A 27,253-nucleotide genomic window follows, 5' to 3' on the forward strand; every position below is an offset into this window, starting at 1 on the left:
ATCTAGTGCTTTTCTATCCCCACCCAGGTCCCTTGTAGGAATCACCAGTATCTATCTTTCCTTCATGTGTCATTTCTTCTGGTCCCCAAAATGTGATATTTCCTTATCTCAGGAGATGAGTAAAAACTCCAAATCCCAGCATTCTATGTGATTCTAGAATATTCCTCTTCCATGTAGAAAATGCATTAAACATGAATGATTGCTATTTTAACAATGATAAACTTGATTAATGAAGAGAAGCAAGGGAAGACTTATATGAATTGATGCAAAGTGACGCAACCAAGAAAGCAATCTACCCCATGACTACAACGATGTAAATAGGAATAATAGAAATAATGATTTAATCTAGAAGAGGAATGTTGCAAAATTACAATAACCAAGTGTGATCTAAAATGAGAGATGTGAAAAAAAAAAACCACCTTCTCTGTTTCTTTGGAAGAGGTTGGGGCCCAAGGGTGTGGAGAACTGGTATAACATCATGACTTTTGCAGTGTGTGGATTGGTTTTGCTGCTTTTTCTTTTCCTTCTTCCTCTTTTAAAAATTTATTTGTCATAAGGCTGTCTCTTTTGGAGGGAGAAGAATAAAGAGGAAAATGTAAGTGATGTAAAATAAGTTTATCAATAAAAATCTATTTTTAAAGAGAAATGAAAATTAGGGAGAAAGAGGGGAGAATCAAAGACCCCACTGCAGGACTAGATGGGAGAGGATGGGATCTAGGGCACAAGGAGAGGGCTACCACATCCTTAGAGACTGGAACAAAAGAGAAAAGGGATGATTCTGAGACAATTTGATGTGTGCATTTGGAAAGGACAAGGAATTTATGATGTATACTTTGATTTTTTTTTTAGTGAGTAAGAGAAGAGGGGATTTGAAACATTTTGCATCCTATTTCATATGTGTAACTAATAGTTGTGGTACTAATTAAAAATCATTGCTCAATTTTTACAAATGCAGTAAAATTTTTACATCTCTCAATATGTGTCTCAGATGCCTTTCAAAATTGATACTAAGCAAGATCAGGTTTATTAACATAATGAATTGTCCTATCATCTGTTACAGGCCATATGACTCACTTAAAATGCTAAGATCTGAAATGGGATTAGACATATCAATGATGATTATGATGATGACCAAGAAATATTACATTAAAACATATTATTAAATTAGTCATTTTAAATTAATTATCTTATTCATCATAAATTATAGAAACTAAGGAATGGTGTTTTGTAGTGAAGAGGTATTGATACCTTTCAATCCATTATATGATTAATTTTCCTCATATTAAATGTTCATCAGTGTTTAGAAATTTTAAAAAATAAATAACTTCATTTTTATTTTGTAGAAGGTAAGAAGAATATAAATTTGTTTAAAAATGAAAAAAAATACTGATTCTGATAAGGTCATGAAGTGTGTTGCTTTTTCTGAGTGAAATATCCACTTTTGGTTTAAGGACTATGTCTTAAAAATGGGATTTAATTTCATAATTGGTAATTGCTGTACCTGCAATTCTTGCTGAATGCCAGTACTATAAAATATTAATGGAAAACTTCATGAAAACCTTTAGAGCATGATTGAATGAGAGAAGCCAAGGTTGTAAGGTTCATGCTGCAGCAATTTTAGTGATTGCTGGCACGTGGCCATAATTGCAATACTTTATTAATAATGTCACTTTCTAGCTGGCATAGGCTATCCTACCCTTTCTCTTAAAGAGTATTTACAGTGCTTCCATCTGAGTCAAGGTTGTTTATGACTTGGCATATGCCATCTCTGAAAAGTGGAGCTGCCTGTGTGGTCAATTACTGTAATTCAAATGCTAAACTTACTATCTTGACTTTTTTTTTCACTTATTTCCTTCCTTCCCTCCTTCTATATTTCATTCCCTCCTTCTGTTCTTACTTCTTCCTTTGCTCTCTCCCTTTTTTCCCCAACTCCCATTGCTCCCTCTCATTCTTGCCTCCTTCCTTCTCTTCTTCCTTCCGTGTCTCATTCCTTCCTTCCTTCAATTCTTCTTTCCTTCATTGCCTCCTTCCTTCCCTTCTTTCTTGTTTCTTTCTATCCTTCCATTCTTCCTTCATTATTTTGTTCCTTCCTTCATTGCCTTCTTTTCTTCCTTTTTTCTTTCCCTCTTCTCTCCCTCCTTCATTCCCTTCTTCCTTCCTCCCTTCCTTCCTTCCTTCCTTGCTTCCTTCCTTCCTTCCTTCCTGTGCAAAACATTGTATTAGATGCTAGGGGTTCTCCAACGCCCTGTATTCATGGAGTTCATAATTTAGTGCAGGGATAGTGCATATACCCCTTTAGATTCTAATACAAGGTATAACATAGGTTAGTTCAGGGAAGGGGGAACTCACTTCCTGATAGGATATAGTGATATTGTAGAAAAAGGTTGGACTTAAAGGCAGATAACACCTCAATTCTACTTTTCCTTCTGACACTTTGGATTTTGAATCACAGATTTAGAGATGGAAAGGAACTCATCAGTGATACAGTTCAACTATCTCATTCTATAAATGAGGAAACTATGGGAACATTTGTCACTTTCCTTTTTTGATGTTAGCCAATCTGATAGGTATAAGGTAGTATCTCAGAATTGTTTTAATTTGTATTTCTCTGATCAGTAGTGATTTAGAGCATTTTTTCATATGACTATTGATAACTTTGAATTCTTCTTCTGAAAACTACCTGTTCATGTCCTTCAACCACATATCAACTAGGAAATGACTCTTTTCATAAATTTGGCTGAGTCCCCTATATATATATATATATATATGTATATATATATATATATATATATGTATGTATGTATGTATGTATGTATGTATGTATGTATGAGAAAGGAGGCCTTTATCAGAGAAACTTCTTGTAAGTCTTTCCCTAGTTTCTTGCTTCCTTCTAATTTTGGCCACATTAGTTTTGTCTGTACAAAATTTTAATATCATGTAATCAAAATTATCCATTTTACATCCTATGATCATCTCTGTCTCTTGCTTGATCATAAAGTCTTTCCTATCCATAAATCTGACAGTTATATTTTTGCATGCTCCTCTAATTAATTTTATCACCCTTATTGTCTAACTCATTCATCCATTTTGACCTTATCTTCATATAAAATGTGAGATGTTAGGCTATGCATCATTTCTTCCAAACTGCTTTCTAGTTTTCTCAGCAATTTTTGTCTAATGATGAACTTGGATCTTTAAGTTTATCAAACATTAAATTAATATGGTTATTTGCTATTATGTATCGTATACCCAATCTGTTCCACTGATCCACTACTCTTTTTCTTAGACAATGCCATATTGTTTTGATGACTACTTCTTTGAAATCTGTAACTATTAGACCATTTTCATTCACATTATTTTCATTGATTCATTCATTGATTCCCTTAATATTCTGTAGATTTTGTTATTTTGGATGAACTTTGTTATTTTTTTCTACCTCTATAAAATAATTCTTTGGTAATTTTATTGGTATGGCACTAAATAAATAAACAAGCTAACTAATTTAGAATTGTCATTTTTATTATATTGGCAAAGTCTGCCCATGAGCAATTAATATTTCTCCAATTGTTTAGATCTGTCTTTATTTGTGTGAAAGGTATTTTGTAATTATGTTCATATAATCTTTGATGTCTATACAGGTAGACTCCTAAATATTTTATATTGTCTGCAATTATTTTATATGGAATTTCTCTTTTTATCTCTTGCTGCTAGGTTTTTTGATATATATAGAAAAGCTGATGATTTATGTGGCTTTATTTTATATCTTGCAACTTTGGTGAAGTTGTTAGTTGAATTGATTTTTAGTTGATTCTCTAGTGTTCTCTTATTATACCATCATATCATCTGCAAAGAGTGATAACTGATTCCTTATTGTGTATTTTTATTCCTTCAACTTCTTTTTCTTGTCTTGCTGTAGCTAGCATTTCTAGTACAATTATTTAAAATAGTGGTGATAATAGAAATCCTTGCTTCACTGCTGACCTTATTGGGAATGCTTCATGTTTCTACCCATTACAAATAATACTTGTTCTTGGTTTTAAATAGATATTACTTATCATTTTAAGAAAGGCCCCAGTGATTCCTATGTACTTTAGTGTTTTTAATAGGAATGGATGTTTATTTTACCAAAAGGCTTTTTTTTCCATTTATTGATAATGTTATGAATTTTGTTGTTTTTGTTATTGATATAATCAGTTATGGTGATAGTTTTCCTAATACTGAACCAGCCCTGCCTTCCTGGTATAAATCTCATCTGGTCATAGCATATGATCTTTGTGATACATTGCTGTAATCTCCTTGCTAATATTTTATTTAAAATTTTTGCACTGATATTCTTTAAGAAATTGGTCTATATTCTATTTTTTAAACCTTCCTTTGCCTTCATTATTTTACCTAATTTTTCTGTTACCATTCCTTTTTTTGTTTGTTTTTAATTCATGGAATAAAACACGCAATTCTGTAACATAATATAATAAAAAAAGATGATTGCACATGAAACTGCAAATCTGTTATGTACAGCTTGCTATTGTTTTAAAATATATAATAAAGTTATATAAATTTCTTTCTTGCTACTATTCTTAATATATTTTTAAAATCTCCTTTTAGCTATTCCAGGGATTCTTATTGAGCTCGTTTCCAAATGACATTTTTTCTTTGAAATTTGGCCTGTAGCTATTTTGACTGTATTATCTTCTTCTGAGTTTCTTTCTTGATCTTCCCTGTCACCATAGGATCTACCCTGTCACCATAGTAGCTTTTCATGGTCAGGTTCCTTTTTGTTGTTTGCTCGTTTTTTCCCACTCTGTTTATTGATTTTGAACTTTGTTAAAGTTGGGCTCTGTTCTTGGTATGGAGGGAGACTGTCTCAAGCTTCAGGCATTTTTGCATTGCTGTTTTCAGAACGAGTTCTGGAAAATTGGGAGTTTTCAGTGCTTCCAAAGTAGTGATATGGGGAGAGATAGTCACTGCTGTCCTGGCCAGCACTCTAGTCCTTACCATATAAGGGTCTCTGCTCCCTTGAGAGTGAAATTGATAATCCTCCTCAGGGTCCCTGATCCCTCATGATTAAAAGTTATCAATTCCCCTAAGGGCTCCTGCTCCCTCTTGACTGAAAGTGCTCCTTTTCACCTTTGAGCTATGACTCGAAAGGCAGTGGAGCTTCCAAACAGCATCTCGTCCTGTGTTCAGTGCTAGCACAGGGGTCCCCTGTAAGTCTCTTTCTAACCAGTTGCTAGGTCTCTTTACTGTCTCTGACTTAAGAGCTCTGGAAGCTTCTGCTGCTTATGTCACCATCACCTGGTCCCATTGCTGGCCTTCAGGTCACCAATGTGTTATAGATCTCTCTTACCTACCTTCTATGTTGTCTTGGACTAGAAAAATGTCTCATCTGAGTCAAAGATCCAAGCTTTGGGGGTAAGAACTCATCATTTGACAAAAATTGCTGGGGAAACTGAAAAGCATTTTGGAAGAAATGAGGTGAAGAATATTTAAACAATAAGGGTGATATCAGTAAATTAGAGGAGCATGCAAAAATGTAACTGTCAGGTCTATGGATAAGGGAAGAGTTTATGATCAAGCAAGAGATAGAGATGATCACATGATGTAAAATGGGTAATTTTAATTACATGATATTAAAAAGCTTTTGCACAAACAAAACTAATGCAGCCAAAATTAGATGGAAAAGAGAAACCAGGGAAAAATTACAAGAAATTTCTCTGATAAAAGTCTCATTTCTCAAATATATAGGGAATTGAGCCAAATTTATAAAGAAGAGAGTCATTTCCTAGTTGATACGTGGTCAAAAGGTATGAACAGGCAGTTTTCAGAAGAATAATTCAAAGGTATCAATAGTTATAAGACAAAATTCTCTAAATCCCTATTGATTAGAGAAATACAAATTAAACAACTGTGAGATACCACTTCACACCTATGAGATTGGCTAACGTGTCAGAAAATGAAAGTGACAAATGCTGGAGAGGATATAGAAAAATTGGGATATTAATGAACTGTTGGTAGAGTCGTGAACTAGTCCATCCCTTCTGGAGAATGTTTTGGAACTGTGCCCAAAGGGCTATAAAACTGTGCATACTCTTTGACCAAGCAATACTGTTACCAAGTCTATGAACCAGAGAGATCAAAGAAATGGAAAAGGATCCATTTGTACAAACATATTTGTTATTATTCAGTCATTTCAGTAATGTCTGTGCCTTCATGACCCCATTTGGAGTTTTCTTGGCAAAGATACTGAAGTGATTTGCCATTTTCTTCTCCAACTCATTTTACAAATGAGGAAAGTGAGGCAACCAGAGTTAAGTGATTTACCCAGGGTCATTGTCTGAGGTTGTTGCCCAGGTAATTGTCTGAGGCCAGATTTGAACTCAGAAGAATGAGACTTCTTGAATCCAGGCCTGGCATTCTCTCCACTGTGCCGCCAAGCTTCCCAAAATATTTATAGCTGCTCTTTTTGTGTTGGCAAAGAACTGGAAATTGATAGGATACCTGTCAGTTTAGGAATGGTTGAACAAATCATGTTATATGATTGTAATGGAATACTATTGTTCAATAAGAAATGAATAGCCATGTGGTTTAAAACAACAACAACAACAATCTGGGAAGACTTTTGTGAATGGATGCAAAATGAAATGAATGGAGCAAGGACACCATGTACACTAACAGCAATATTTTAATGATGATCAAATGTGAAAGACTTAGTTACTTTGATCAAGACAATTCCAAAGTACCCTTGATGAAAAATGCTATCCTCCTCCAGAGGGAGAACTGAAGAAATTTGAGTACAGATAGAAGTATACTTTTAAAAAAAAGCTTTCTTTATTTTCCTTATTTTATTTTTGCACATATTTTCTTTTGTGACATGCTAATATGGGAATATGTTTTGCATGACTTCATTTGTATAATTAATATCGAATTGCTTGTCTTATCAAAGAATGGGAAAGGGTGGGAAGAAGGGAGAGAATTTGGAACTCAAAATTTAATAAATAGCATTAAAAAATGTACACATAATTGGAAATATTTAATGAAATAAATAAAAATATTTTTTGAAAAAAGGAACTTAAAGAGATCTTATTTCTTCATGTTGAAAATTGAAGATGAGATCCATTGCAGAGCCTTGATGGGGTTCAAGTTTGGGATTTCAGAGCAGAAAAACTATGGGCCAGCTACTATGGAGAACTGATTAGTGATTCTGCCAAGGATGAACTAAGAACCTTATTTCTATGACTTTCTTCAGTAAGCCTTTGTAAGCCTGGAGTGTGATTGGAGAAATTGTACTACTGAGTTAAACATGGTTGGGGATTAGTAACACAAGTGGAATAGTGGGTAAAGGGTACATATGATCTAGTATGCTATTAGGAGTATCATTGAAATGGCCAACTGTGGAGTGTACGTTCAGTGGACCAGTGCTTTGGACCTGCCACTGCCTTACCCAAAAGAGGAAATTTTAATATAAATAAGTATGTTTTTATGCTGACCTGTTAAGCAGAATACTTTAATGTAGAAAAACAAACAGGACAGGAAGAAAAGTTAGAAGTGGGATTAAGGATTTGAAGACTAGAAAACTTTTGAAGAACTAGAAACTCCTACTGAGGACAAAATAGGAGGAAGGGAATGGATTTTGGGAGTTAGTGAAAAGAAAGGAAATTGTGCTCAGGGGGAGGAGGAGCAGTTCCAGCTCATGCTGGTGACACTGCTTATGGTTGGCAGAAAGCATAGGAAGCACTTGGGGAAAGGATGGAAGATGAAGTTGAATACTCCAGAGGGCATCATCCAAGTAATAGAGAGGAGGTGTTAAGTTAGGGGTGAGGATGATGTTGACGGTATGGCAAGTGGAGGTAAAAAGTAATTGGCCAAGTAAGTTGAAGAATCATATTGGAAAATTTTAAAAGAATAAACCAACCTTAAACGTCCAAATGAAATTATAACAGGTCAGGGTCTCTGAAAACTTGCCTCTTTTGTCATTGGATAACATCTGATTACTAAAATAGGAGCAAGAGCATTTTTTTTCTTTGTGGCTACTTTTCTGTACAAGATGAAATTGCTGCATAAAAAAATGGCAGTCATTTTCAACAAAGGAAAATATCCAAGCTTATGCATCTAAATGAATGGTGTCCCCTTCAAAACAGTCATTTGGGATATCATACACATACAGTAATGATGGTACCATTGATCAAAACATGTTCAGAATACATTTGGAATTGCCTTCAGCGTCAGCTTATAAGTCATTCAAGATAATTAATTTTATTTCATTTCTATACAGCCATGCTTTAAAAAAAGTACAGGAAATATTATTACCCTGCTTGGATCCCCATCTTATTCACCTGAATTGATTCCAAATTATTAGAGCTACTTGTGAAAATTAAATCCGTCCTCTGAGGACAAAGATTGGTTATCACTGAGGAGTAAATGAATGACACATCATAAGACTAAGTGAATAGCCAACCATGATGATTCACCTAAACTTTCATTTGGATGCATGAGTTCTGGTGTGTTTGCTTTAAAAAGCAAATTAGTTATATTCTTTCATAGTCACACATCACACCTGTTTGTGGAAGTCAGTAAAGGATACCAAGTATAAAAGTCTGCATTTAATGAATGACTAATGGTCTGCCAAAGTCCTTCCACTAATGTAAACCAACACTATTTTTACAACTCATAGTCTTAGAGAGTTGTCTAGAACATGAAGTGGTTAGTGGATTTGCCCATGGCTGGGGCAGCTAGGTGGTGCTGTGGTTAGAGGCCTGGGCCTAGAGATGGGAGGACTCATTTTCCTGAGTTCAAATCTGGCCTCAGACACTTACTAGCTGTGTGTCTCTGAGCAAGACTCTTAATCCTGTTTGCCCCAGTTTCCTCATCTGAATCCTCTTTTTTTCCATTTCTTCTTTGTATTTGCTTGACACATTAACTCCATCTTATCTATCACATCTGTTGAGAGATTTTAGCCCTCAATTGAATCAATGGAAATTCCCATCTTTCTCACTTATCCTCACTTTCTCCTTTTCTACCTACACTTCTTCCTTATTCCCTACAAGCATATTCATCTCCTCAAATTGTGATTCAATCTCTCTCTTCCCTTTCACTGCCAAAATCCTGGGGAAAACTGTCAGTATTTGTTGCCTCCCGGTCTCAGGACACCTCATACTCATTTCTCAAACTCTGGCTTCATACCCCTCTAGTTTACTAAAAGTTCACTTTCTAAGTAATGTTGATAATCTCTTAAAAAAATGCTTATTATCTTCTCTGACCAGAGCACTTTTTTCTTATTCTTAATTAAAAATTAGGACCAGTTAAAAATGAGCTTAATGGCAACAAAAGCTATAACAACTGAGCTTATATTATCTGCGTTTTCACTGTTTTTCTAATATTCCACTTTTTTCTAACTATAATAATTATGCTATTTTGCTTAGAGTATATATGCTTTTCACAAACATTTACTACTTAGTAACTGGAGGTTATTCCAATCCATATTAAGATGTATTATTGCTATTCCATAGGAGTGTAAATCACTGTCTGCATGTACATGCATTGGTATGTATGTATGGTTGTCTTTTATTATCAATACATTTGATAAAAGGAATTTCAGCCTAGAAAAATTGTTCAAGTCTTGCCTATTATACCTTTAACTATTTCATTGAAATAAGTGGGAAAGCAATATTTGTCTTTCCTGGAATGTATCTATCCATCAAAACAAGGCTCACTTGTTTCTTAATATTGTTAAATATGTATAATGGAAGTCACTTCAGCTTTGTAAATTTTATCACTCAATTATCATATACCTAATATATAGGTATGATAGGTGTGATAATTAAGCAATGAAAATTAGAGTTGAAGTACTTTTTTTGATACACATTTTAAAATATTATGAAACGAGAAGTGTTGCTTAAATCCTTTGTCTTTTGGAGCTGTTTAAAAATGTACATGTAAGTCAAATTAATTCTTCAAAAGGAATTAATGGTACTGTTATCTATGGAGATACTAACTTAAAACATTTTCTTAATAAAACATTCTAGTCCAAACATTCTAATAAAAAGTTTTAGCAAGTTAAATTTCCTAGCTCCATCCTTTGATTTTGACAGTAAAGAAGGCATGCTTCCCTAAAGTATGATTTTCATCCAGTCACTTAACAAGCATGTATTAAGCACCTTTATGTATCAACAATATGACAATTCCCACCTAGAGTGGAAAATAGTCCAATTAAGTGACTTGAAATATCAAACTGAAAGATGCTTTTGCAGGAGCATCCAGGCAGACCCAATTTTAAATCATCCCAGATGTGAAAATATAAGCTACCTCATAAATTGTTCTACCTTCTTCAATGTCCCATTCCAGTCCTTAGCAATGTTTATTGTGATAGTTCTTTTTTTTTTTCTTTCACCAATTGGTTCCTTCTTCCTACAATTCATACCTGTTTTCTCTTGTCTGACCTTCCTAGGGGAAGAAGTGCTCATCAGTAGCTTAATATAATCTATTATAGGCTTAAATTTTGTGTTTTTTTTTTACCTTTTTTATGTTCTAGGCCAGGAATTCTTAACCTTTTTTTATTTTTATTCTTTGGTAGGCAGATGAAGCATATGGGTCTCTTCTCCAAATCATGTTTTTAAATTAGAATAAAATACCTTCTATTACAAAGAAAACCAATTATATTGAAATACAATATCAAAATATTTTTTGAAAAATAGTTCACACAGATTCAGGGTAAAAATCCCCTGCCCTAGTCATTAACACAATGCTTGGCAAAGTTAAGTGTTTAAGTGATGTTTCATTCCTTCATTTTTATGCCTTGCTTCTTACTGAAATCAGAAAATCCTTGAATATTTATACTTATGGGTTTATGCACACACATGCATATGAAATGTACATGTACACGAGCAAACATACACATATGTATAAGATTTCAAAAATATATATATGTATGTATGTATTTCTTTTGTTATTTCCCAAACTACATGTAAAATTTTTTTAACATTTATTTCTTAAAATTTTAAGTTCCAAATTCTCTCCTTCCTTCTTCCTGCTCCCCCACCCATTGAGACGGCAAGCAATGTGATGTTGATTGTGCAGTGCATAAGATTTTTATTTCACCTGCTTCTTAAAGGATGTGAGGTGATTTGCAGATTAAAGCATTATAAGGGTAAGCATGTAAAGGTAAAACTGAATATAAGGACATATGAAGGAAGAGTTTTTTCAGTTCAAGTCAACAATTATTCATTGAGTGACTACTGTGTGCAAAACACTTTGTTAAATACTGGGTATACAAATACAAAATGGAAAATACTCCCTTAATGAGCTTCCATTTTGCTTGGTGAAAGGCAGAAGACAGAACATGTTTACCTATGAAAGAAATGTACTTGATTTAAAGGGCCTCTAAAAATAGGGTGCATCAGGAAGGATTTCCCATAGGAGTGGGCACTGGAGTTGGGCCTTGAAGGAAATTTGAAAGAAGCTAAGGATTCCAGACACAGTAGTAGAGATCTTCATGTGGTTAAGTTGAATAGATTATTACACTTGAGGTAATAATCTTGGTTCAATGATTTCTTGTGGTTAAGACTGAAAAAGAAACATATTAAGCTACTTTGTTTTCATTGTAGAACAATATGGCAGATTTGAAGTTAGAAAATCTACCTTCTAGGCCTTCCCCCATCACTTTCTAGTATTATGATCCTGAATATATGAATTTCCTTATTTTTAAGTAGCACAAATATTTATTTGTAAAGTCAGTTTCTTCATCTTAAAAATAAGTACTGGCATGCAAAGTTACTCAAATGTAATTTATATATAACATGAATTTTTTCATAACTGTGAAATTGTGAATAAAATGTACAGATTATATATATTTTAGTCTAATTTTTACATATAGACTATACTATTGTATATATTCTAACAGTAATAGCAGTAGTAATATTCCTCCACAGAAGTGCCTCATTGGTTCATGAAGCTGGTTATATGTTCTTGAAGGTTGTACTTAAGTGCTATTTCTCTCTTAGCTTGTACCAAGCTTGAAAGCATGGACTTGGGATAGATTATTTACCTATTTTCTGAGGATCATCATTGACAAATCCAAAAGGGTCTATATGAACCCTGAAAATTTGTCCCTACATGATTTATTTATTATTTTTTGGCTATAGCAACTCATGCAGATCATCTACAAAGGTGGAAGAGGTGCTATCTGCATCAGTGGAGAGAGTGCTTACAACAATAAATCAGTGGGAAATTTTTCAATTTCTGTTTTCTGAAAACAAATAGCAACAACTTCCATTAAAAAATTAGTTTTATCATGGGGATTCTAACCTCCTGACACTTATGACTTTGTTGGATTTATCAAAAAGATTACCTAGTTGACTTATTTGACTATCTATAGCTTTGTACTGGAAAAAGAAAAGTCTGACTTCATGAATTTTGGCTTTAAGCCTAGTAATTTATTTCTAACTTGGTGTTTCAGATCCTCCACACTCTCTAGGTTTTTCTTGCCAGAGGAGGAGGTTTTGCTAATGCTTTCAAAATAAGTAACAGAAAAAAACTGAAGTAGCAACAGCAATGAAAAATCAACAGTTTTCACTGCTTGATAAAACATAATTATGTAGAAATATCCATAAAATTGGTAACTCCTCTCTGAAATTGAGGATTAATTTCATAGAGGGCAAGATCAGGTATAGGTTGCTAATGATTCAGTGAAGGTTGTAGTCATAGCAGATAATCATTTGCAGACAGCTTGCTGTGTGGCAAGGTCTTAGTCCTTCTGAAGCAAGTAAAGTATTGTCTACTTTTTAACTTGTTGGAGACATGAAATTGTCTAGCTAAACTCCACAGGATTTGGCAGCCCAGTGGACATAGGTTGCTGTGAAAACTTTTGACTCTATATCTTTACTTTACAGTAATTTTACTTGTTGGTAAATTGTCAGGATTAATCTTTTCTTTCACTGTCATTCAGTGGTGTGAAGTACTTACTGTGAATTAGCTTGTCTTTTCCCCCAGTTTTCTTTTGCATACTGATAGTGTTTTCCCCTCTCACTCATGTTTTCCTCCCCTCTGAGAAAAACATCTTTGGGATGCTCAGATAATATATTGAAAATTTAAAACAATCCATCAAAATGTGGTTTTTCTGTACTTTTCAGAGACAAATTTCATTAAGTGTAAGTGTATGTGAGTCATCATTTCAATCTGTTGTGGAGCAAGCTTTAAACAATAATTTAAATCACGTAACCTACCAGACTATCTGATTTATTTTTTAGGGCAACTAGATTAATAGATTAATTGAATTTCTTACTTGTAGCTCAATAATATTATAATGAAGTGCTAATACTGAGTATTGATAATTAGACAAATAAAAGAGCTTAAGAGCACCAAAGAGGAGAAAAGTACAGTTATCTCTTCCACGTCATGGGATTTAGAGATGGTCTGGAAAATTTGTGTGAAATTTTTTGGCCCTCCCTTCATACCAGAGAAGAAGCATGAAGTATTAAAAGAGAAAATATATTGATATTATGCAATACTATACATATATTTTGTGCATTTCTGATAAACTTTTTTTGCATGTCATCTGCAGGTCTTCATGTGTCATCTGCAGTTTCCATTTGCACTCCAATTGCAATTTGCAATTCCAATTGCACTACCCCCAAATTCCCATTTAATTTATTTTTTCTTTAATTTTATATTTGATTATTACTACCCATCTTCCCACTTGTAACTTGTTTCATTAAATGTTATTTTCATTCAAGAAAATATCTAAAATAATGAAATTTAATATGAAGTCTTGCAGATAATAGCAAGCATATAAGTTTTTGAATGCTTATTTCCTTTTTTTCTTATTTAAATATTTATTTTTAGTTTTCAACATTCATTTACACAAGATTTTAAGTTCCAAATTTTCTCTCCATCTTGCCTGTCCCTCCACTCCAAGATGGTGTGCATTTTGAATATCCCTTCCCCTAATCTGCCCTCCCTTCTATCACCCCATCCCTCTTCTCCTGTCCCCTTCCCTTTCTATTTTCCTGTAGGGCAGGATAGATTTCTATACCCCATTGCCTGTATATCTTATTTCCCAGTTGCATGTAAAAATATTTTTTAACATTTGTTTTTAAAACTTTGGGTTCCAAATTCTCTCCCTTCTTCCCTCCCCACCCACCCTTATTGAGAAGGCAAGGAACTCAATACAGGTCATTCATGTATAGTCATGCAAAACACTTCCATAGTAGTCATATTGTGAAAAACTAATTATATTTCCCTTCATTCTATCCCACCACCTGTTTATTCTATTCTCTCTTTTGACTATGTTCCTCTTCAGAAGTGTTTGCTTCTGATTACCCCCCCTCCCAGGCTGCCCTCCTTTCTATCATCCTTCCTGCTCTCTTGTGCCCTTCTCCTCTGTTTTCCTGTAGGGTAAGATAGATTTCCATATCCAATTGAATGTGTATGTTATTCTCTCCTTAAGCCAAATCCAATGAGAATAAGATTCACTCATTCCCTCTCACGTTCCTTCACTTCCCTCCACTGTAAAAGCGTTTTGTTGCCTATTTTAGGTGAGATAATTTACCCCATTCTACCTCTCCCTTTCTCTTTTCCTGGTATAATCCTCTCTCACCCCTTAATTTTATTTTTTAGATATAACCCCTTCATCTTCAATTTACTCTGTTCTATCTATCTATCTATCTATCTATCTATCTATCTATCTGTCTATTTATCTATCTTTGTATCTATCTTTGTATCTGTTTATCTGTCCATACATATATTTTTTCCCTCCAACTGTCCTAATACTGACAAAGGTCTCATGAGTTACAAATATCATCTTTCCATGTAGGAAGGTAAATAGTTCAACTTTAATAAGTCTCTTATGATTTCTCTTTCTGATTAACCTTCTCTTGAGTCTTGTATTTGAAAGTCAAATTTTCTATTCAGCTCTGGTCTTTTCATCAAGAATGCTTGAAAGTCCTCTGTTTCACTGAATATCCATTTCTCCCACCTGAACGATTATATTCAGTTTTGTGGGGTGGGTAATTCTTGGTTGTGATCCTATCTCCTTTGCCCTCCAGAATATTATATTCCAAGCTTTCTGGTCACTTTATGTAGAAGCTGCTACATCTTATGTTATCCTGATTTTGTTTCTACAATACTTGAATTGTTTCTTTTTGGCTGCTTACAATATTTTCTCCTTGACCTGAGAGCTCTGGAATTTGGCTATAATATTCCTTGGAATTTTCCTTTGGTGATCTCTTTCAGGAGGTGATTGGTGGATTCTTCCATTTCTATTTTACCCTCTGGTTCTAGAATATCAGTTTTCCTTGATAATTTCTTGAAAGATGATGTCTAGGCTATCTTTTTGATCATGGCTTTCAGGTAGTCCAACAATATTTAAAGTTTCTCTCCTGGATCTGTTTTCTGGATCAGTTGTTTTTCTAATGAGATATTTCACATTGTGTTCTGTTTTTTCATTGTTTTGATTTTGTTTTACAGTGTCTTGATTTCTCATAAAGTCACTAGTTTCTATTTGCTCCATTCTAATTTTTAAGGAAGTATTTTCTTCAGTGAGCTTTTAGATTTCCCTTTCCATTTGGCCAATTCTGCCTATTAAGGCATTCTTCTTCTCATTGCCTTTTTGGACCTCTTTTGCCATTTGGCTTAGTCTATTTTTAAGGTGTTATTTTCTTCAGTATTTTTTTTTGGTCTCCTTTAGCAAGCTGTTGACTTGTTTTTCGTGATTTTCTTGCATCACTCTCATTTCTCTTCCCAGTTTTTCCTCTACCTCTCCTACTTGCTTCTCAAAATCCTTTTTGAGCTCTTCCATAACCTGGGACTGATTCATATTTTCCTTGGAGGCTTTGGATGTGGGAGCTTTGACTTTGCTTTCTTCTTCCCATTGTATGTTTTAATCTTCTTTGTCACCAAAGTAAGATTCTATGGACTAACTCTTTTTGCACTGTTTACTCATGATCCCAGCCAGTCATTTGAGTTTTAAACTATTTGTTAAGTTAAGCATCTGCTTCCAGTATGGAGAACGTACTGTCCCAAACTTTGTGGGTTTTGTGCTGCTCTTTTCTGAGATACCTGTAAATTTTCAGTTCTTCCAAGGTGGTATGATCAAAATCGAGGTGATTACTCCTTTCTTAGCCTGTGCTCTGGTTTATGAGTGGCCACAAGAACTCTTTTCTGTCTTGGAACTGTGAGGAGGATTCACTTTGTACCGCCACCAAAAGCTTCACCACTCCAGCTCTCCTCCTCACCCCAGGACCACCACCTGGAATTGCGACCCTGATTGAAGCATGGGTAAAGCAAGAGAATCCTGCCTCAGTGCCAGCAAAGAGATCCCTGAAATCCCCCTCTGATCAGCCACTCGATTCCACCTCAGTCTGTGGGCCAAGAGCTTCCAAAGCATCTACCACCCCAGGGCTACGCAAGGACTGGGGCCAAACTAAGCTTGTCTCTTACTGTGGTTCGACAGATATTTCCTACTGATTTTCTAAGTTGTCTTTGGTGTTTGTGGGTTGAGAAGTCTGGAAACTGCCACAGCTCTCCACACTTCAATCCCCTGAAGACTTCTCCAGGTTCCCTGAGGCCTATTCTTTGCCTGTGTGGCACACACTCAACTGTGCTCCTCTCCCATCTGTGCCCAATAGACCTTTCGAATCAACCATCCAGGTTGTCTTGGGCTGCAAATTTATTTCACTCTGTCCTTTTGTGAGTTCTGCTGTTCTAGAATTTGTTTAGAGCCATTTTTTGCAGATATTTGGAGGAGACCTCAAGCAAGTCACTGCTTTTACTCTGCCATCTTGGCTCGGCCCCTCCCACCCCCCAACCCCCAATTTAATTTCTTATGCCAACCTGCGATATATTGAAACCACAATGGGGAAAGTCGCAATGTGGAAGGGATAACTATTTAAAATACTGACAAGATTCACATAATGTACTGAACTACTTCATATTACTTTTGGCATTTTCGTACATAGCTTCATTTGCCATATTACTTAGCTACTTCATATTACTTTTGGCTTTTCCATACAAGCTTCTGAGAGATAGGTATAACTTCTGTTTGCCTGAAACACTGTGGCATCACAAGAAGTCAGATAACCATTGTACCTTCTCATAGGAGATGAGGGTATCCTAGCCTGCATGTCTGTTCTTCTTTACTTGTGTACTCAGTGTAAAGGTATAGTATTGAAAATGACATGCCCTAGAGGGTTCCTCAGTGCATCTTTGCCTATTCTGCTTTCTTCTGCCATCTTTCCTTTTCATGATCAAGTTCATGTAGCTAGCTATTTCAAGCTAATAAGTTTGAAATTTACAGTAGCCAGTAATGGCCTGACCTTGATCTTTCTCAGACTGACTCTTAATCTCCAACTTGGCACTCACTCTGGAAAGCAATCTATAATAGATTGTATGTCATCTTGTATGCTTCCAGGGCACATACATTGGCACTTGGTAATTCCTGAATAACTTTCTCAAGGACTTTAGTAGGAAGCTATAATCTGTTGAAATGCAAGAGTTTCCTAAACTTTCACATCTTGTCTAGGTATATCATTAGTGGAAACAATATTGCAGACATTGCTGCATCCCTTTGGCAGAGTAAAGTGCCATTTGGGTCCCTGCAATTTCAGAGATGCTTCTTTTAATGTTGTAAAATGCTCTAAAAAGGTTCTATCAATAATGTTAGTGTCTCTGGAGCCGGTCAGTCCTCTTTTGAAAGAATTTCCTGGGGCAGCGAGGTGGTGCAGAGGATAGAGCACTGGCCCTGAAGTCAGGAGTACCTGAGTTCAAATCCAGCCTCAGACCAAACACTTGACACTTACTAGCTGTGTGACCCTGGGCAAGTCACTTAACCTCAATTGCCTAAAAAAAAAATTTTTAAAAAAAGAAAGAATTTCCTTTCTTTCCTTTTTTCCTGCTTAATCTTTGCAGAAGGTTATGAAAATAGAAAATTTTGCTTTATCTGTTGGTGCTTTAGTGACCAGGGCTCTTCCTCCCCATTTTAGTCTCATAGAAGCATCCTCATTAAAAACATTGCCATTTGTCTGACCTGATGACAGCTTGACTGTTGCAGATTTTGTCTTTGGAAAATTACAAAGAGGAATGTTGCTGAAATTTCTACAGTATGAATGGATGACACTTTCTCTTTGCTTGTTGGCTTGACTTATGGAGGTAGGAATCAAGCAAGAGAAAGTATCTTCCATGTAACTAAGAAATCTGTTGATCCATTCTGAAAATTGAGACAAGCAAACCTGGGTGTATTGAATATTCAGATGCTTGAAGTATACAGTACAGCTAAAAATAGCATGTTTTTCTTTCTTTTTTATGTGTGTTTCTGAGTTTGGAGTAGGGGGAAATGTTGTAGGCTGGGCCTGATTCAGGCAAATATGATGCTTCCGTCTTAGAACTGAAATATACATAGACCATCTAATGGTTAACCAGAAATTTACTTAACAGGTAAAGGTATTAGTGAGGACACAGGATTGACTTTGCTGTTCGCAGCTTCTCTGATTGGTGAGAAGGTTAGGGAAGGAGCTGCCGACTCTTTCTACAGTAGCCACTGGAAGCTGTCACTGGTTTGAGTCTTAATCCTTTGGGTTATGTTTCAAGTACAGTTTTAATTCCTGTTAAAGAAAAAGCAGCCTTGTCGATGTCGGGTAGGGCCTTAGAATATTGTTCCTACCACACTCTATGTATGTATATGTATGTGCACATGTATGTATATGCATGTGTGCATACGTATAATATTGCGTTCCATTCTCTTAAGGAACTCTCAAATCCTGTTATCTCATCATCCTAAATTTCTAAATGGCTACTCTCTTTTTTTTGCATCAAGAAAGTATATTATATGTAATAGTATACCTGGTAAACTCAAGTCCATCATAGAAGAGACATAGAAAAGGGTGCAACCTTATCTGGATAATTCCTTTGTCATTACAAACATGATTCTCCACTCTCTCTACTTTCTATGATATCATCTAAGATAGAAATGACTTACTGTGCTTGTACATTTCTACCTCTATCTTCAATTTCTCTTCTAGAGATAAACTATAATTTTGTAGGATTTTTTTTTATGTAGAGAAGGCTGTAGAAATATACCTTGTTTATTCATTTTATTAGCCACTCCAGCTAGATGGGATAAGTGACTTGTATCACTTTATGTTGAGGTCTGTGGTCATACAGCTAGAAATTTTTCAGGGAAAACAGCATTGTGTAATCATTTGTATTCTGAGAAATGGGGTTCACTTTTTGTGAAAGGTCAGATTTTAGGAGGAAAAGTATGGACCAATCAAAACTGAGAACAGTGCCATCGAATAGATATCAAGAGTTATGGGATGCTTAACCTACAGTGTCAGATTTTCCCACCCTAGTCTAAAACATCAGTAAGAGGCAATGTATGTAATTCCAGTTTCTTGAAATGTACTTGGCCAGTTGTCATGACTAGCTTTACAATTTACTAGTTTTATGTAATACGAGTTTTACTGGGTAAGTCATATGCATGGTGCCATAAAGGAGACACGGGTTTTACCCTTTTATGCATAAAACTTGATTTTCTACATTACATTGCTGTTTCCTTATTGAGATATCTATCTAATGTATGTTCTCAGTCATACCTTAGGAATTGACTTTGCAATTTGCTTCTGTCAAACTTTTTAAAAGAAGTCTCTCATCTTAATTTGAATTCAGTAGGGATTAGGTGTTTTCTCTGATTTCTTCCCAACAGGTACACCCACTTACAACAGCTTCTATGTTTTCTGCAAAGGAGCCTGTCAAGATATTCAGCCAGGAAAACTCAGGGCACGATGTAGCACCTGTAAACAGGCAACACTGACCTTGGACCAGGTAAGGAAAGGCAGTGCCGAAGAAGATACTGTCTAGAAAAGAACAATGCATTTTCCCACAGGGTTTTTTTTGTTATTATTGTTTTTTCGTTTGTTTATCACTTTATCATATGTCACTGACAGCCAAAGAAAAGTCTCTTGAGTATATTCAGCTCTCCTTAAAGTTTTACTTGAAACAGACAGTTTCACCTTTTGGAAATAACTCTTTCATTTAAAACTATAATAAGTGCAATTAGATACATCTTTTTCATTCTTGTAGACACAGTGGTATCAAAAACATATGTAAGTATTGTTTTTCCTACTTAAATGTTTATGGGTAATGAATTGGACATATGAGAATATAGTTTGGAGAAGAATATGTTTCTTTCCAGAAGAAAAGGTAGCCTAATAGTGGAAAACCTAGTTAAGATCCTACCTGTGATGACATGGGAGAGTGAATGAGAAAGATGACTAGTTAAGTTGACCCAAACTGGCTGGACTAGGTACAGCACAGTGAGGGTCTATAGGTAGTAAATTTAGTAGAACAATAAAGAAGATGAACATTTTTTTATTAATTTATTTTGATTTATCAACAATCACTTCCATAAGCTTTTGCGTTTTAAATTTTTCTTTCCCTCCCTCCCCAAGACAGCATACAATCTGATATAGGCTATACGTATACACTCCCATTAAACATATTTTCACGTTAGTGATGTTGTAAGGAAGAATTAGAACTAATAAAGGAACCACAAGAAAGAGAAAACAAAACAAAACAGAAGAAAAAAATAGCAAATAGTATGCTTCAATCTGCATTCAAACTCCATTGTTCTTTCTTTGGATGTGGATAGCATTTTCCCTCATGAGACCTTTGGCGATGTCTTAGATCTTTGCACTGCTGAGAAGGGCTAAGTCTATCAACATTAGTCATTGCACAAGGTGGCTGTTACTGTGTACAACATTCTCCTGGTTCTGCTCACTTCAATCAGCATCAGTCCATACAAATCTTTCCAGATTTTTCTAAAGTTCACCTGCTCATTATTTCTTATAGCACAGTAGTATTCCATTACATTCATATACCACAACTTGTTCAGGCATTCCCCGGTTGATAGACATCCTTTCAACTTCCAATTCTTTGCCACTGCAAAAAGAGCTGGTGTAAATATTTTTGTATATGTGAGTTCTTTCTCCATATTTATGACCTCTTTGGGATACAGCCCTACAAATGTTATTGCTGGGTCAAAGGGTATGCACATTTTTATAGCCCTTTGGGTATAGTTCCAAATTGCTCTCCAAAATGGATGGATCATTTCAGAACTCCACCAACAATGCATTATTTTTCTAATTTTCCCACATCTTCTCCAACATTTATCATTTCCTGTTTTGTCATGTTGGCCAATCTGATAGGTGTGATGTGGTACCTTAGACTTGTTTTGATTTGCATTTCTCTAATCAATAGTGATTTAGAACATTTTTTCATATCACTATAGATGGCTTTAATTTCTTCATCTGAGAAGTACCTATTCTTGTACTTTGACCATCTATCAATTGGGGAATGACTTATATTCTTATAAATTTGACTTAATTCTCTATATGTTTTAGGAATGAGGCCCTTATCAGAGACACTGGTTGTAAAAATTCTTTCCCAATTTTGTACTTTTCTTCTAATCTTGGTTGCATTGTCTTTGTTTGTGCAAAAACTTCTCAATTTAATGTGATCAAAATTATCCATTTTGCATTTCATAATGTTCTCTATCTCCTGTTTGGTCATGAATTCTTCTCTTCTGCATAAATCAGGTAGGTAAGCTATGACAATAATAATAACAATAATAATGATAATAATAATGATAATGATAATAATAATAATTATTATTATTATAGCTAGCATTTATATAGCACTTTAAGGAGTGCAAAGCACTTTAGCAACATTATCTAATTTCATCCTAATAACAACTATTATTATACCTATTTTATAATTGAGCAAGAAGTTAAATTAATTGCCCTTGGTCTCGCAGCTAGTAAGTGTTTGAGGCTGAATTTGAACTCAGGTCTTTCTGACTACAGGCCCAATGTTCTATCCACTGTACTGCATAGTTACTAAATGCTTTATAAATTTCATTGGCTTTTGGTGATAGATTTTCTTTACTTGTGGATTTTTTTTCTATATTTAGAGATCATTTAAAAATACTCCAATGGGAATCAATCATGTTTATGTGACAGTTAACTCTGAGAAAAATAAATTTATGTTGAATATCACTGGTACATAAGAAATGGCAAAGTGCCAGTTATTAATATTGTTATCTGATGATATATGTATATACACACATGTATATACATACGTATGTGTATGTATATATGCACATACATGTATACTTGTGTCTGTGTGTTATGTATGTAGAGAGGAAGAAACAGAGAGAGAGAGAGAGAGAGAGAGAGAGAGAGAGAGAGAGAGAGAGAGAGAGAGAGGAGGGTATTTCTGCATCACCTACCCTATGTTCTTTTTGGACTATGGTTTCCAGAAGATTGTGTGTACTCTTCACTGAACTATATAAACTTGACCCGGAACGAGCATATAGTGTGGTTTCAGTTTAGGACATGGTTGCCATTTTTTTTTCCTGACTGTGCTTTTCATTACCTGTCTGCCATGCCTAGAATGTTCTCTGTCTTAATCTCTGTCTTCTGGCTTGCCTGGATTTCTTCAGGACTCAACTCAAAGTCGCTTTCTAAAAAGATACCTTTCTTGGTTCCAATAACAATAGTGCCTTCTGATATTACCACCAATTTCCCTGTATATATCTATGTGTTGTCTCCCCCATTAAGATATGAATTCCTTGGGTTGAGGCACTGTTCTTGCCTTTCTTTGTATCTCTAGAGCTTAGTACAAAGCCTGGTATATAGTAGAACCTTAATTAATGTTTATTGACTTGTCTTCTTGACTTCATGACTTACCCATCTTTTTCAAGCTATCCTCTTTTCACTCCACATCTCATCTGTGGGTGAAATAATATTTATTCCTCATGCAGGTGAAGCCAGTTTTCCGTAAAAGATATTAAGACATTTCTGAAGACTTGGTTGGCTCAGAGGGATAAGATCAGCCTGTTGATATCATCCTAATTGCTTGTGTACAATGCAGCATAAGGAACTTGAGTAACTAGAGGTGCTCTCACAAACTTGGCTGTTATATAAATATGGTTGCCATAGGCAAGAGAGCTTTGTTTAGCTGAATCAATTTGAGGTATCTTTTCTCAAGCCCTATCTTTGTGGAATATTGTTCTACTGCTATGACTAAATCAATCTTTTTTTTTTTTGAACAGTTGAATGACTCATGAGTAACTTTGTTCCACAATTGAACCAATGCTACTGACAGACTGATGTAACTCAGGCCTAGTCCAGAGCAACATCTGAGGCTCAGTCTTCTTTTTATAATTCAGCGTTCTGGAAGTGCACCTTTCTGACCAAAATCTGTGCTAAATAATGCAAAGTGGTAAACAGCAAAGTTCATATACAGACTTCTAAAAAAATGTAATCTGAAAAGGACATCCGTAATGCAAAAGGACATTTCCCTCTCCTCTCCAACAAAGATAATAATAATTTAAAAAAATTGTTTATATAACATTATTATGGGATGTAATAATGTTTGTATATATATTTATATTATATAAAACTATTTTATATGTATAATATATATGTATATAGGCTGCACTGTGGATATCATGAGAATGAACACATTTACAATCGCAGTGAAGGTTTTAATATTGTTGCAAAAGGGAAATTTAAAAAAAAAATAGACTACCATACCTTCCTTTATGGTGACCTTAAACATTATAGCATTATGCAATAGTTTCTTCATATGTGAAAGTAGGCATTGTGACATTGTGGAAAAAAGGCTACATTTGTACCAGAGTTCAGATCATGCTTCTTCTGTTTATTATTGATATTACCTTGGCCAAAGAATTTTTATTTTCAGTGCTCTTAATCTCTTTATCTGTAAATAAAGAACTGGGGTAGAAATTTTCTGAGGTTCCTTATGATTCTATGATTTTAATAAGGCACCAGAACTCTGAGAATGTGTGAATATTGCTTTCTTCATTTTGACTCATTTTGTTTTGCATTATTCAGATATTAGGAGGGAGGGAGACATGGCAGTGTTTGGGGAGGAACAGTATTATTCGCTTTCAGAAATTTCTGTAAGTAGTTATTTCCCCTCACTACAGACATTCAACAAAAAAAGGAATGGAAATATGTTTTTGGAAAAACAGTAGCATCTCCTAAGTTAAGTCAACACAAAAGACTTATGTAAATCATGCAAACATTATGAAGCTTATAAATCCTTTGTTTCCCTGTTTCTTGCTTAACTGCGTGAGAATTTCAACCAGCGTATTTCTACTGTCCTTAATCATCTCAAAGTAAGAGAAGTGTATAGGGATGGGAATATGTGATGCATTTACTTGATTCAAAAAATGTCGTAAGTAAGGAAAATATTAGAGGAATGTTTAGATAAGACCCTTACTTCAAAGTTTCCAAGACTTCCCTCATAGCTGATTTATCTTCTGCTTACTGCTGTATGTGGTTGTTTGAAGAATTTCGTATGTTCATCTAGGCTGCTTAACTTTGTTACAGCATGATGATAATTGAAGTGAAGGTGGGGATTTCAATTTCTTTATTAGCAGAACATAGCTGTGTTTCCTTAACAACCATAGGCTGCCCTGATGCTTTCAACAGTCTGTCTTCCATTCATTATTCATTCATTCAACCGATAAACGTTCAGTGTCTGTTCTGTGTAAGGCATTATGGTAAGTACCACAGAGGGATAGATACAGAGCCAAATAAGACATAGTTCCTACCTTCAGGGAGCTTATTTGTGGTTTGTGAGGTAAAGTAAGACGAAAATAAGTAATTCAAGGTAAGATATGAAAGTTTAATGGTCTGTTATACCAATACAGAGTGAGAAAGGGAGGCTAGGTAAGGGATGATTGTTGACTCAGTGGAACTGATCAATTTGGAAAACCAAAGTAGAAACACAAGGCTTGCAAATAATGACAAAAAGTATCTTTTTTTTTTAATGAATGAATGACAGTAGCTTCTTCTAGGGCTGGGTTTTCCAAATCTGTATATTATTAATCACTTGCCACTATTCCTAGGAATAACGTCCCAGGGGCACGTCATCTGTGCACTGGGGGAGGTGCGCTCCATAGCCTTTGCTTCCATTAGGAAATTCACTGACAGTTTGGGCTGCTTCTCCACTGGGTGTTCCACCCAAGCCACTCATACATTTGTGTTCCATGGCCACCAAACAGTTCCAAGATTGAGTTTTCTAGCTGTTGTCTTCTAGTTCCTCAAGCCATCATATGCAAATCAGATTCTGGGAAACTACTGTTGGATCCTATTTATCCTTAATAAACTACCTTTTCTTTGAGGGACTCCTCTCTCACAACTTTCTTACAAGTGTCCTTGTTTTTACCTCTTTTCACCATCGAAATTATCCATATCCAAAAGGGCCACCCTCTTACATGCATGTTATTTAATTTGATTTGCCTGGCAACTTGGTGAAATAGATATTATTTACTTCCATACATCAGTGGATTTGTGACCTCATTAATGCAGATGCTCCCTTGACCAATGAAATTTGCAACTCACTCTTTTTTTCTTTTTACTTTCTGCTCAATGCTATCCATATCCTTTTATAAATCCTCCATACAAGATTTGCATATCTTCATATATTGGGGAACTTTTCTCTAGGCCTTTTAACATTCTCTCATTACCAATGCACCACAAAATTCTTTGGAAATAGTTGTCTCTGTTTTGCAGCCATATAACATCACTGGGAGAATACTCTTATTAAAAAGATGGGTTTTTATGCTTGGGAGCAGCTCGTAATCCTTTGGGAAACTATTAAATCCAGCCTGCTGTCTTCTTCCTCTTTAATTCCATGCTCACTCACTGCTCATCTCTACTGCTTATTCAAAATAGATTGACTAACATACCAATTCATACAATTGTTCATTCAACTACATGTCATTTACTGTCTAGATGAAAACACCTCTCAATTCATGTGTTTTTTTTCCTGCCCTGATTATGTGCCCAATCTCTTATGTGTTCATGAATCGCATTGAAGTGGACCTATGACATTTTAACACAGTTAACATAATGTCATCCACAAACTTGATTAACTGGAAGCTTCCACTGTCCATTTATGGGTACTGGACCTCTTCCTGTAGTAGTGGTGCTCATGGTATCCAGTACCTTTGGTGTACACATGTCTCTTTTATTCTTTGTTCTATGTTGCTAATAAGATCCTTATTAGATGACTAATATGCTAGGTGGTATAGTGGATAGAGCAGTGGATCTGGAGTCAGGAAGAACTGAGTTACAAAGTGGCCTCAGAGAATTAAGAGCTGTGTGACCCCAGGCAAGTCATTTGACCTTTATTTGCCTCTGTTTCCTCAGATGTAGATAATAACAGCACCTACCCCTGTGGGTTCTTGTGAGGATCAAATGGGATTTTTGTAAGATACTTATCACAGCATCTGATACTTAGTAGGTGCTTAATAAATGCTTGTTTCCTTTCCCTTCCTTTGCACACAGTTATTACTGTGGTTACATCTACCAAAGATTCTTTTATAATCATAATGTATAAACAGAACCCCCTTTTAGGGGGAGCTTCACCAACAAGAGTTTCACATTTTACGAAAATGGAAATTGAGGCTTTCAGTTGCCTTACACGGGAGGACTGACTGAAACCTAAGCTTTCTAGCCAATGCTCTTTCCTTTGCACCACTGTGCCAAATTGGTTCATCTCACAGTCTTTTTTTTTTTACAGTACATGAGATTTCACATGAAAAGCAAAGCCCATTCCCTCACAAAGGGGGCAAACTGCTAATCCCAAGGTGCTATCTCTTCTAAACCAAGATTGCTCCTATTCAACATCTTTTTGCCTTTACTTAGAGTGTTAGACTTCAGTAGAAGCAGAAATGAGAGAATTATTGCCTCCCAGAAGTTTGGCTGATTTTTGCTCACAATCACTCTAATTACTTTATCTCAAAAAGAACTTTATCTTTGCCACTCTAATGAGATACTGTGCCAGGGAATAATATTAAAGCTAAAAGGTTTCTGATGAGAAATGAGGCAATAAATAGAAAAAGATGTAAAGTGCCTAGCATGATGGATTTTATTTGAAATGGGCTTATAGATTGGGAACAATTTATGTGGTGAACTATGGTAAGAAATATAGCTTAAATATATAATCGTTCCCAAAACTTAATATTTGTTGCAGATTAATTGTTGGTCAGGAGAGTCAGCTTAATTCTTTTAATAACAAAACTTACTCTCACATCTGTGCAATAAAATTTTATCTTTTAAAGACCCGGACAATTTCTTGCTTAAGTGTTATTAAACTCACCATTCTGCTTTAATGTAATAATTTATATTTCCTAAATTTGTGTATTTTCTGCCTTATGCAGTAGGTTTGG

The 27,253-nt window shown here is 35.2% G+C and overlaps 1 protein-coding gene across 1 annotated transcript in view; it reads left to right on the forward strand.

Moving 5' to 3' along the window:
- The window catches only part of PRKN (parkin RBR E3 ubiquitin protein ligase), a 1,801,990-nt gene that overhangs the window by 606,491 nt on the left and 1,168,246 nt on the right, over nt 1-27,253 (forward strand). The window contains exon 4 of the mRNA XM_020986759.2: nt 19,691-19,809. Coding sequence (XP_020842418.1) covers nt 19,691-19,809 — 119 coding nt within the window. The remainder of the gene's footprint in view (nt 1-19,690; nt 19,810-27,253) is intronic.

The sequence above is a fragment of the Phascolarctos cinereus genome, unplaced genomic scaffold (assembly GCF_003287225.1).
Source record: "Phascolarctos cinereus isolate Bilbo 61053 unplaced genomic scaffold, phaCin_HiC Scaffold_5;HRSCAF=322, whole genome shotgun sequence".
In the NCBI taxonomy this organism is placed as follows: Eukaryota; Metazoa; Chordata; class Mammalia; order Diprotodontia; family Phascolarctidae; genus Phascolarctos; species Phascolarctos cinereus.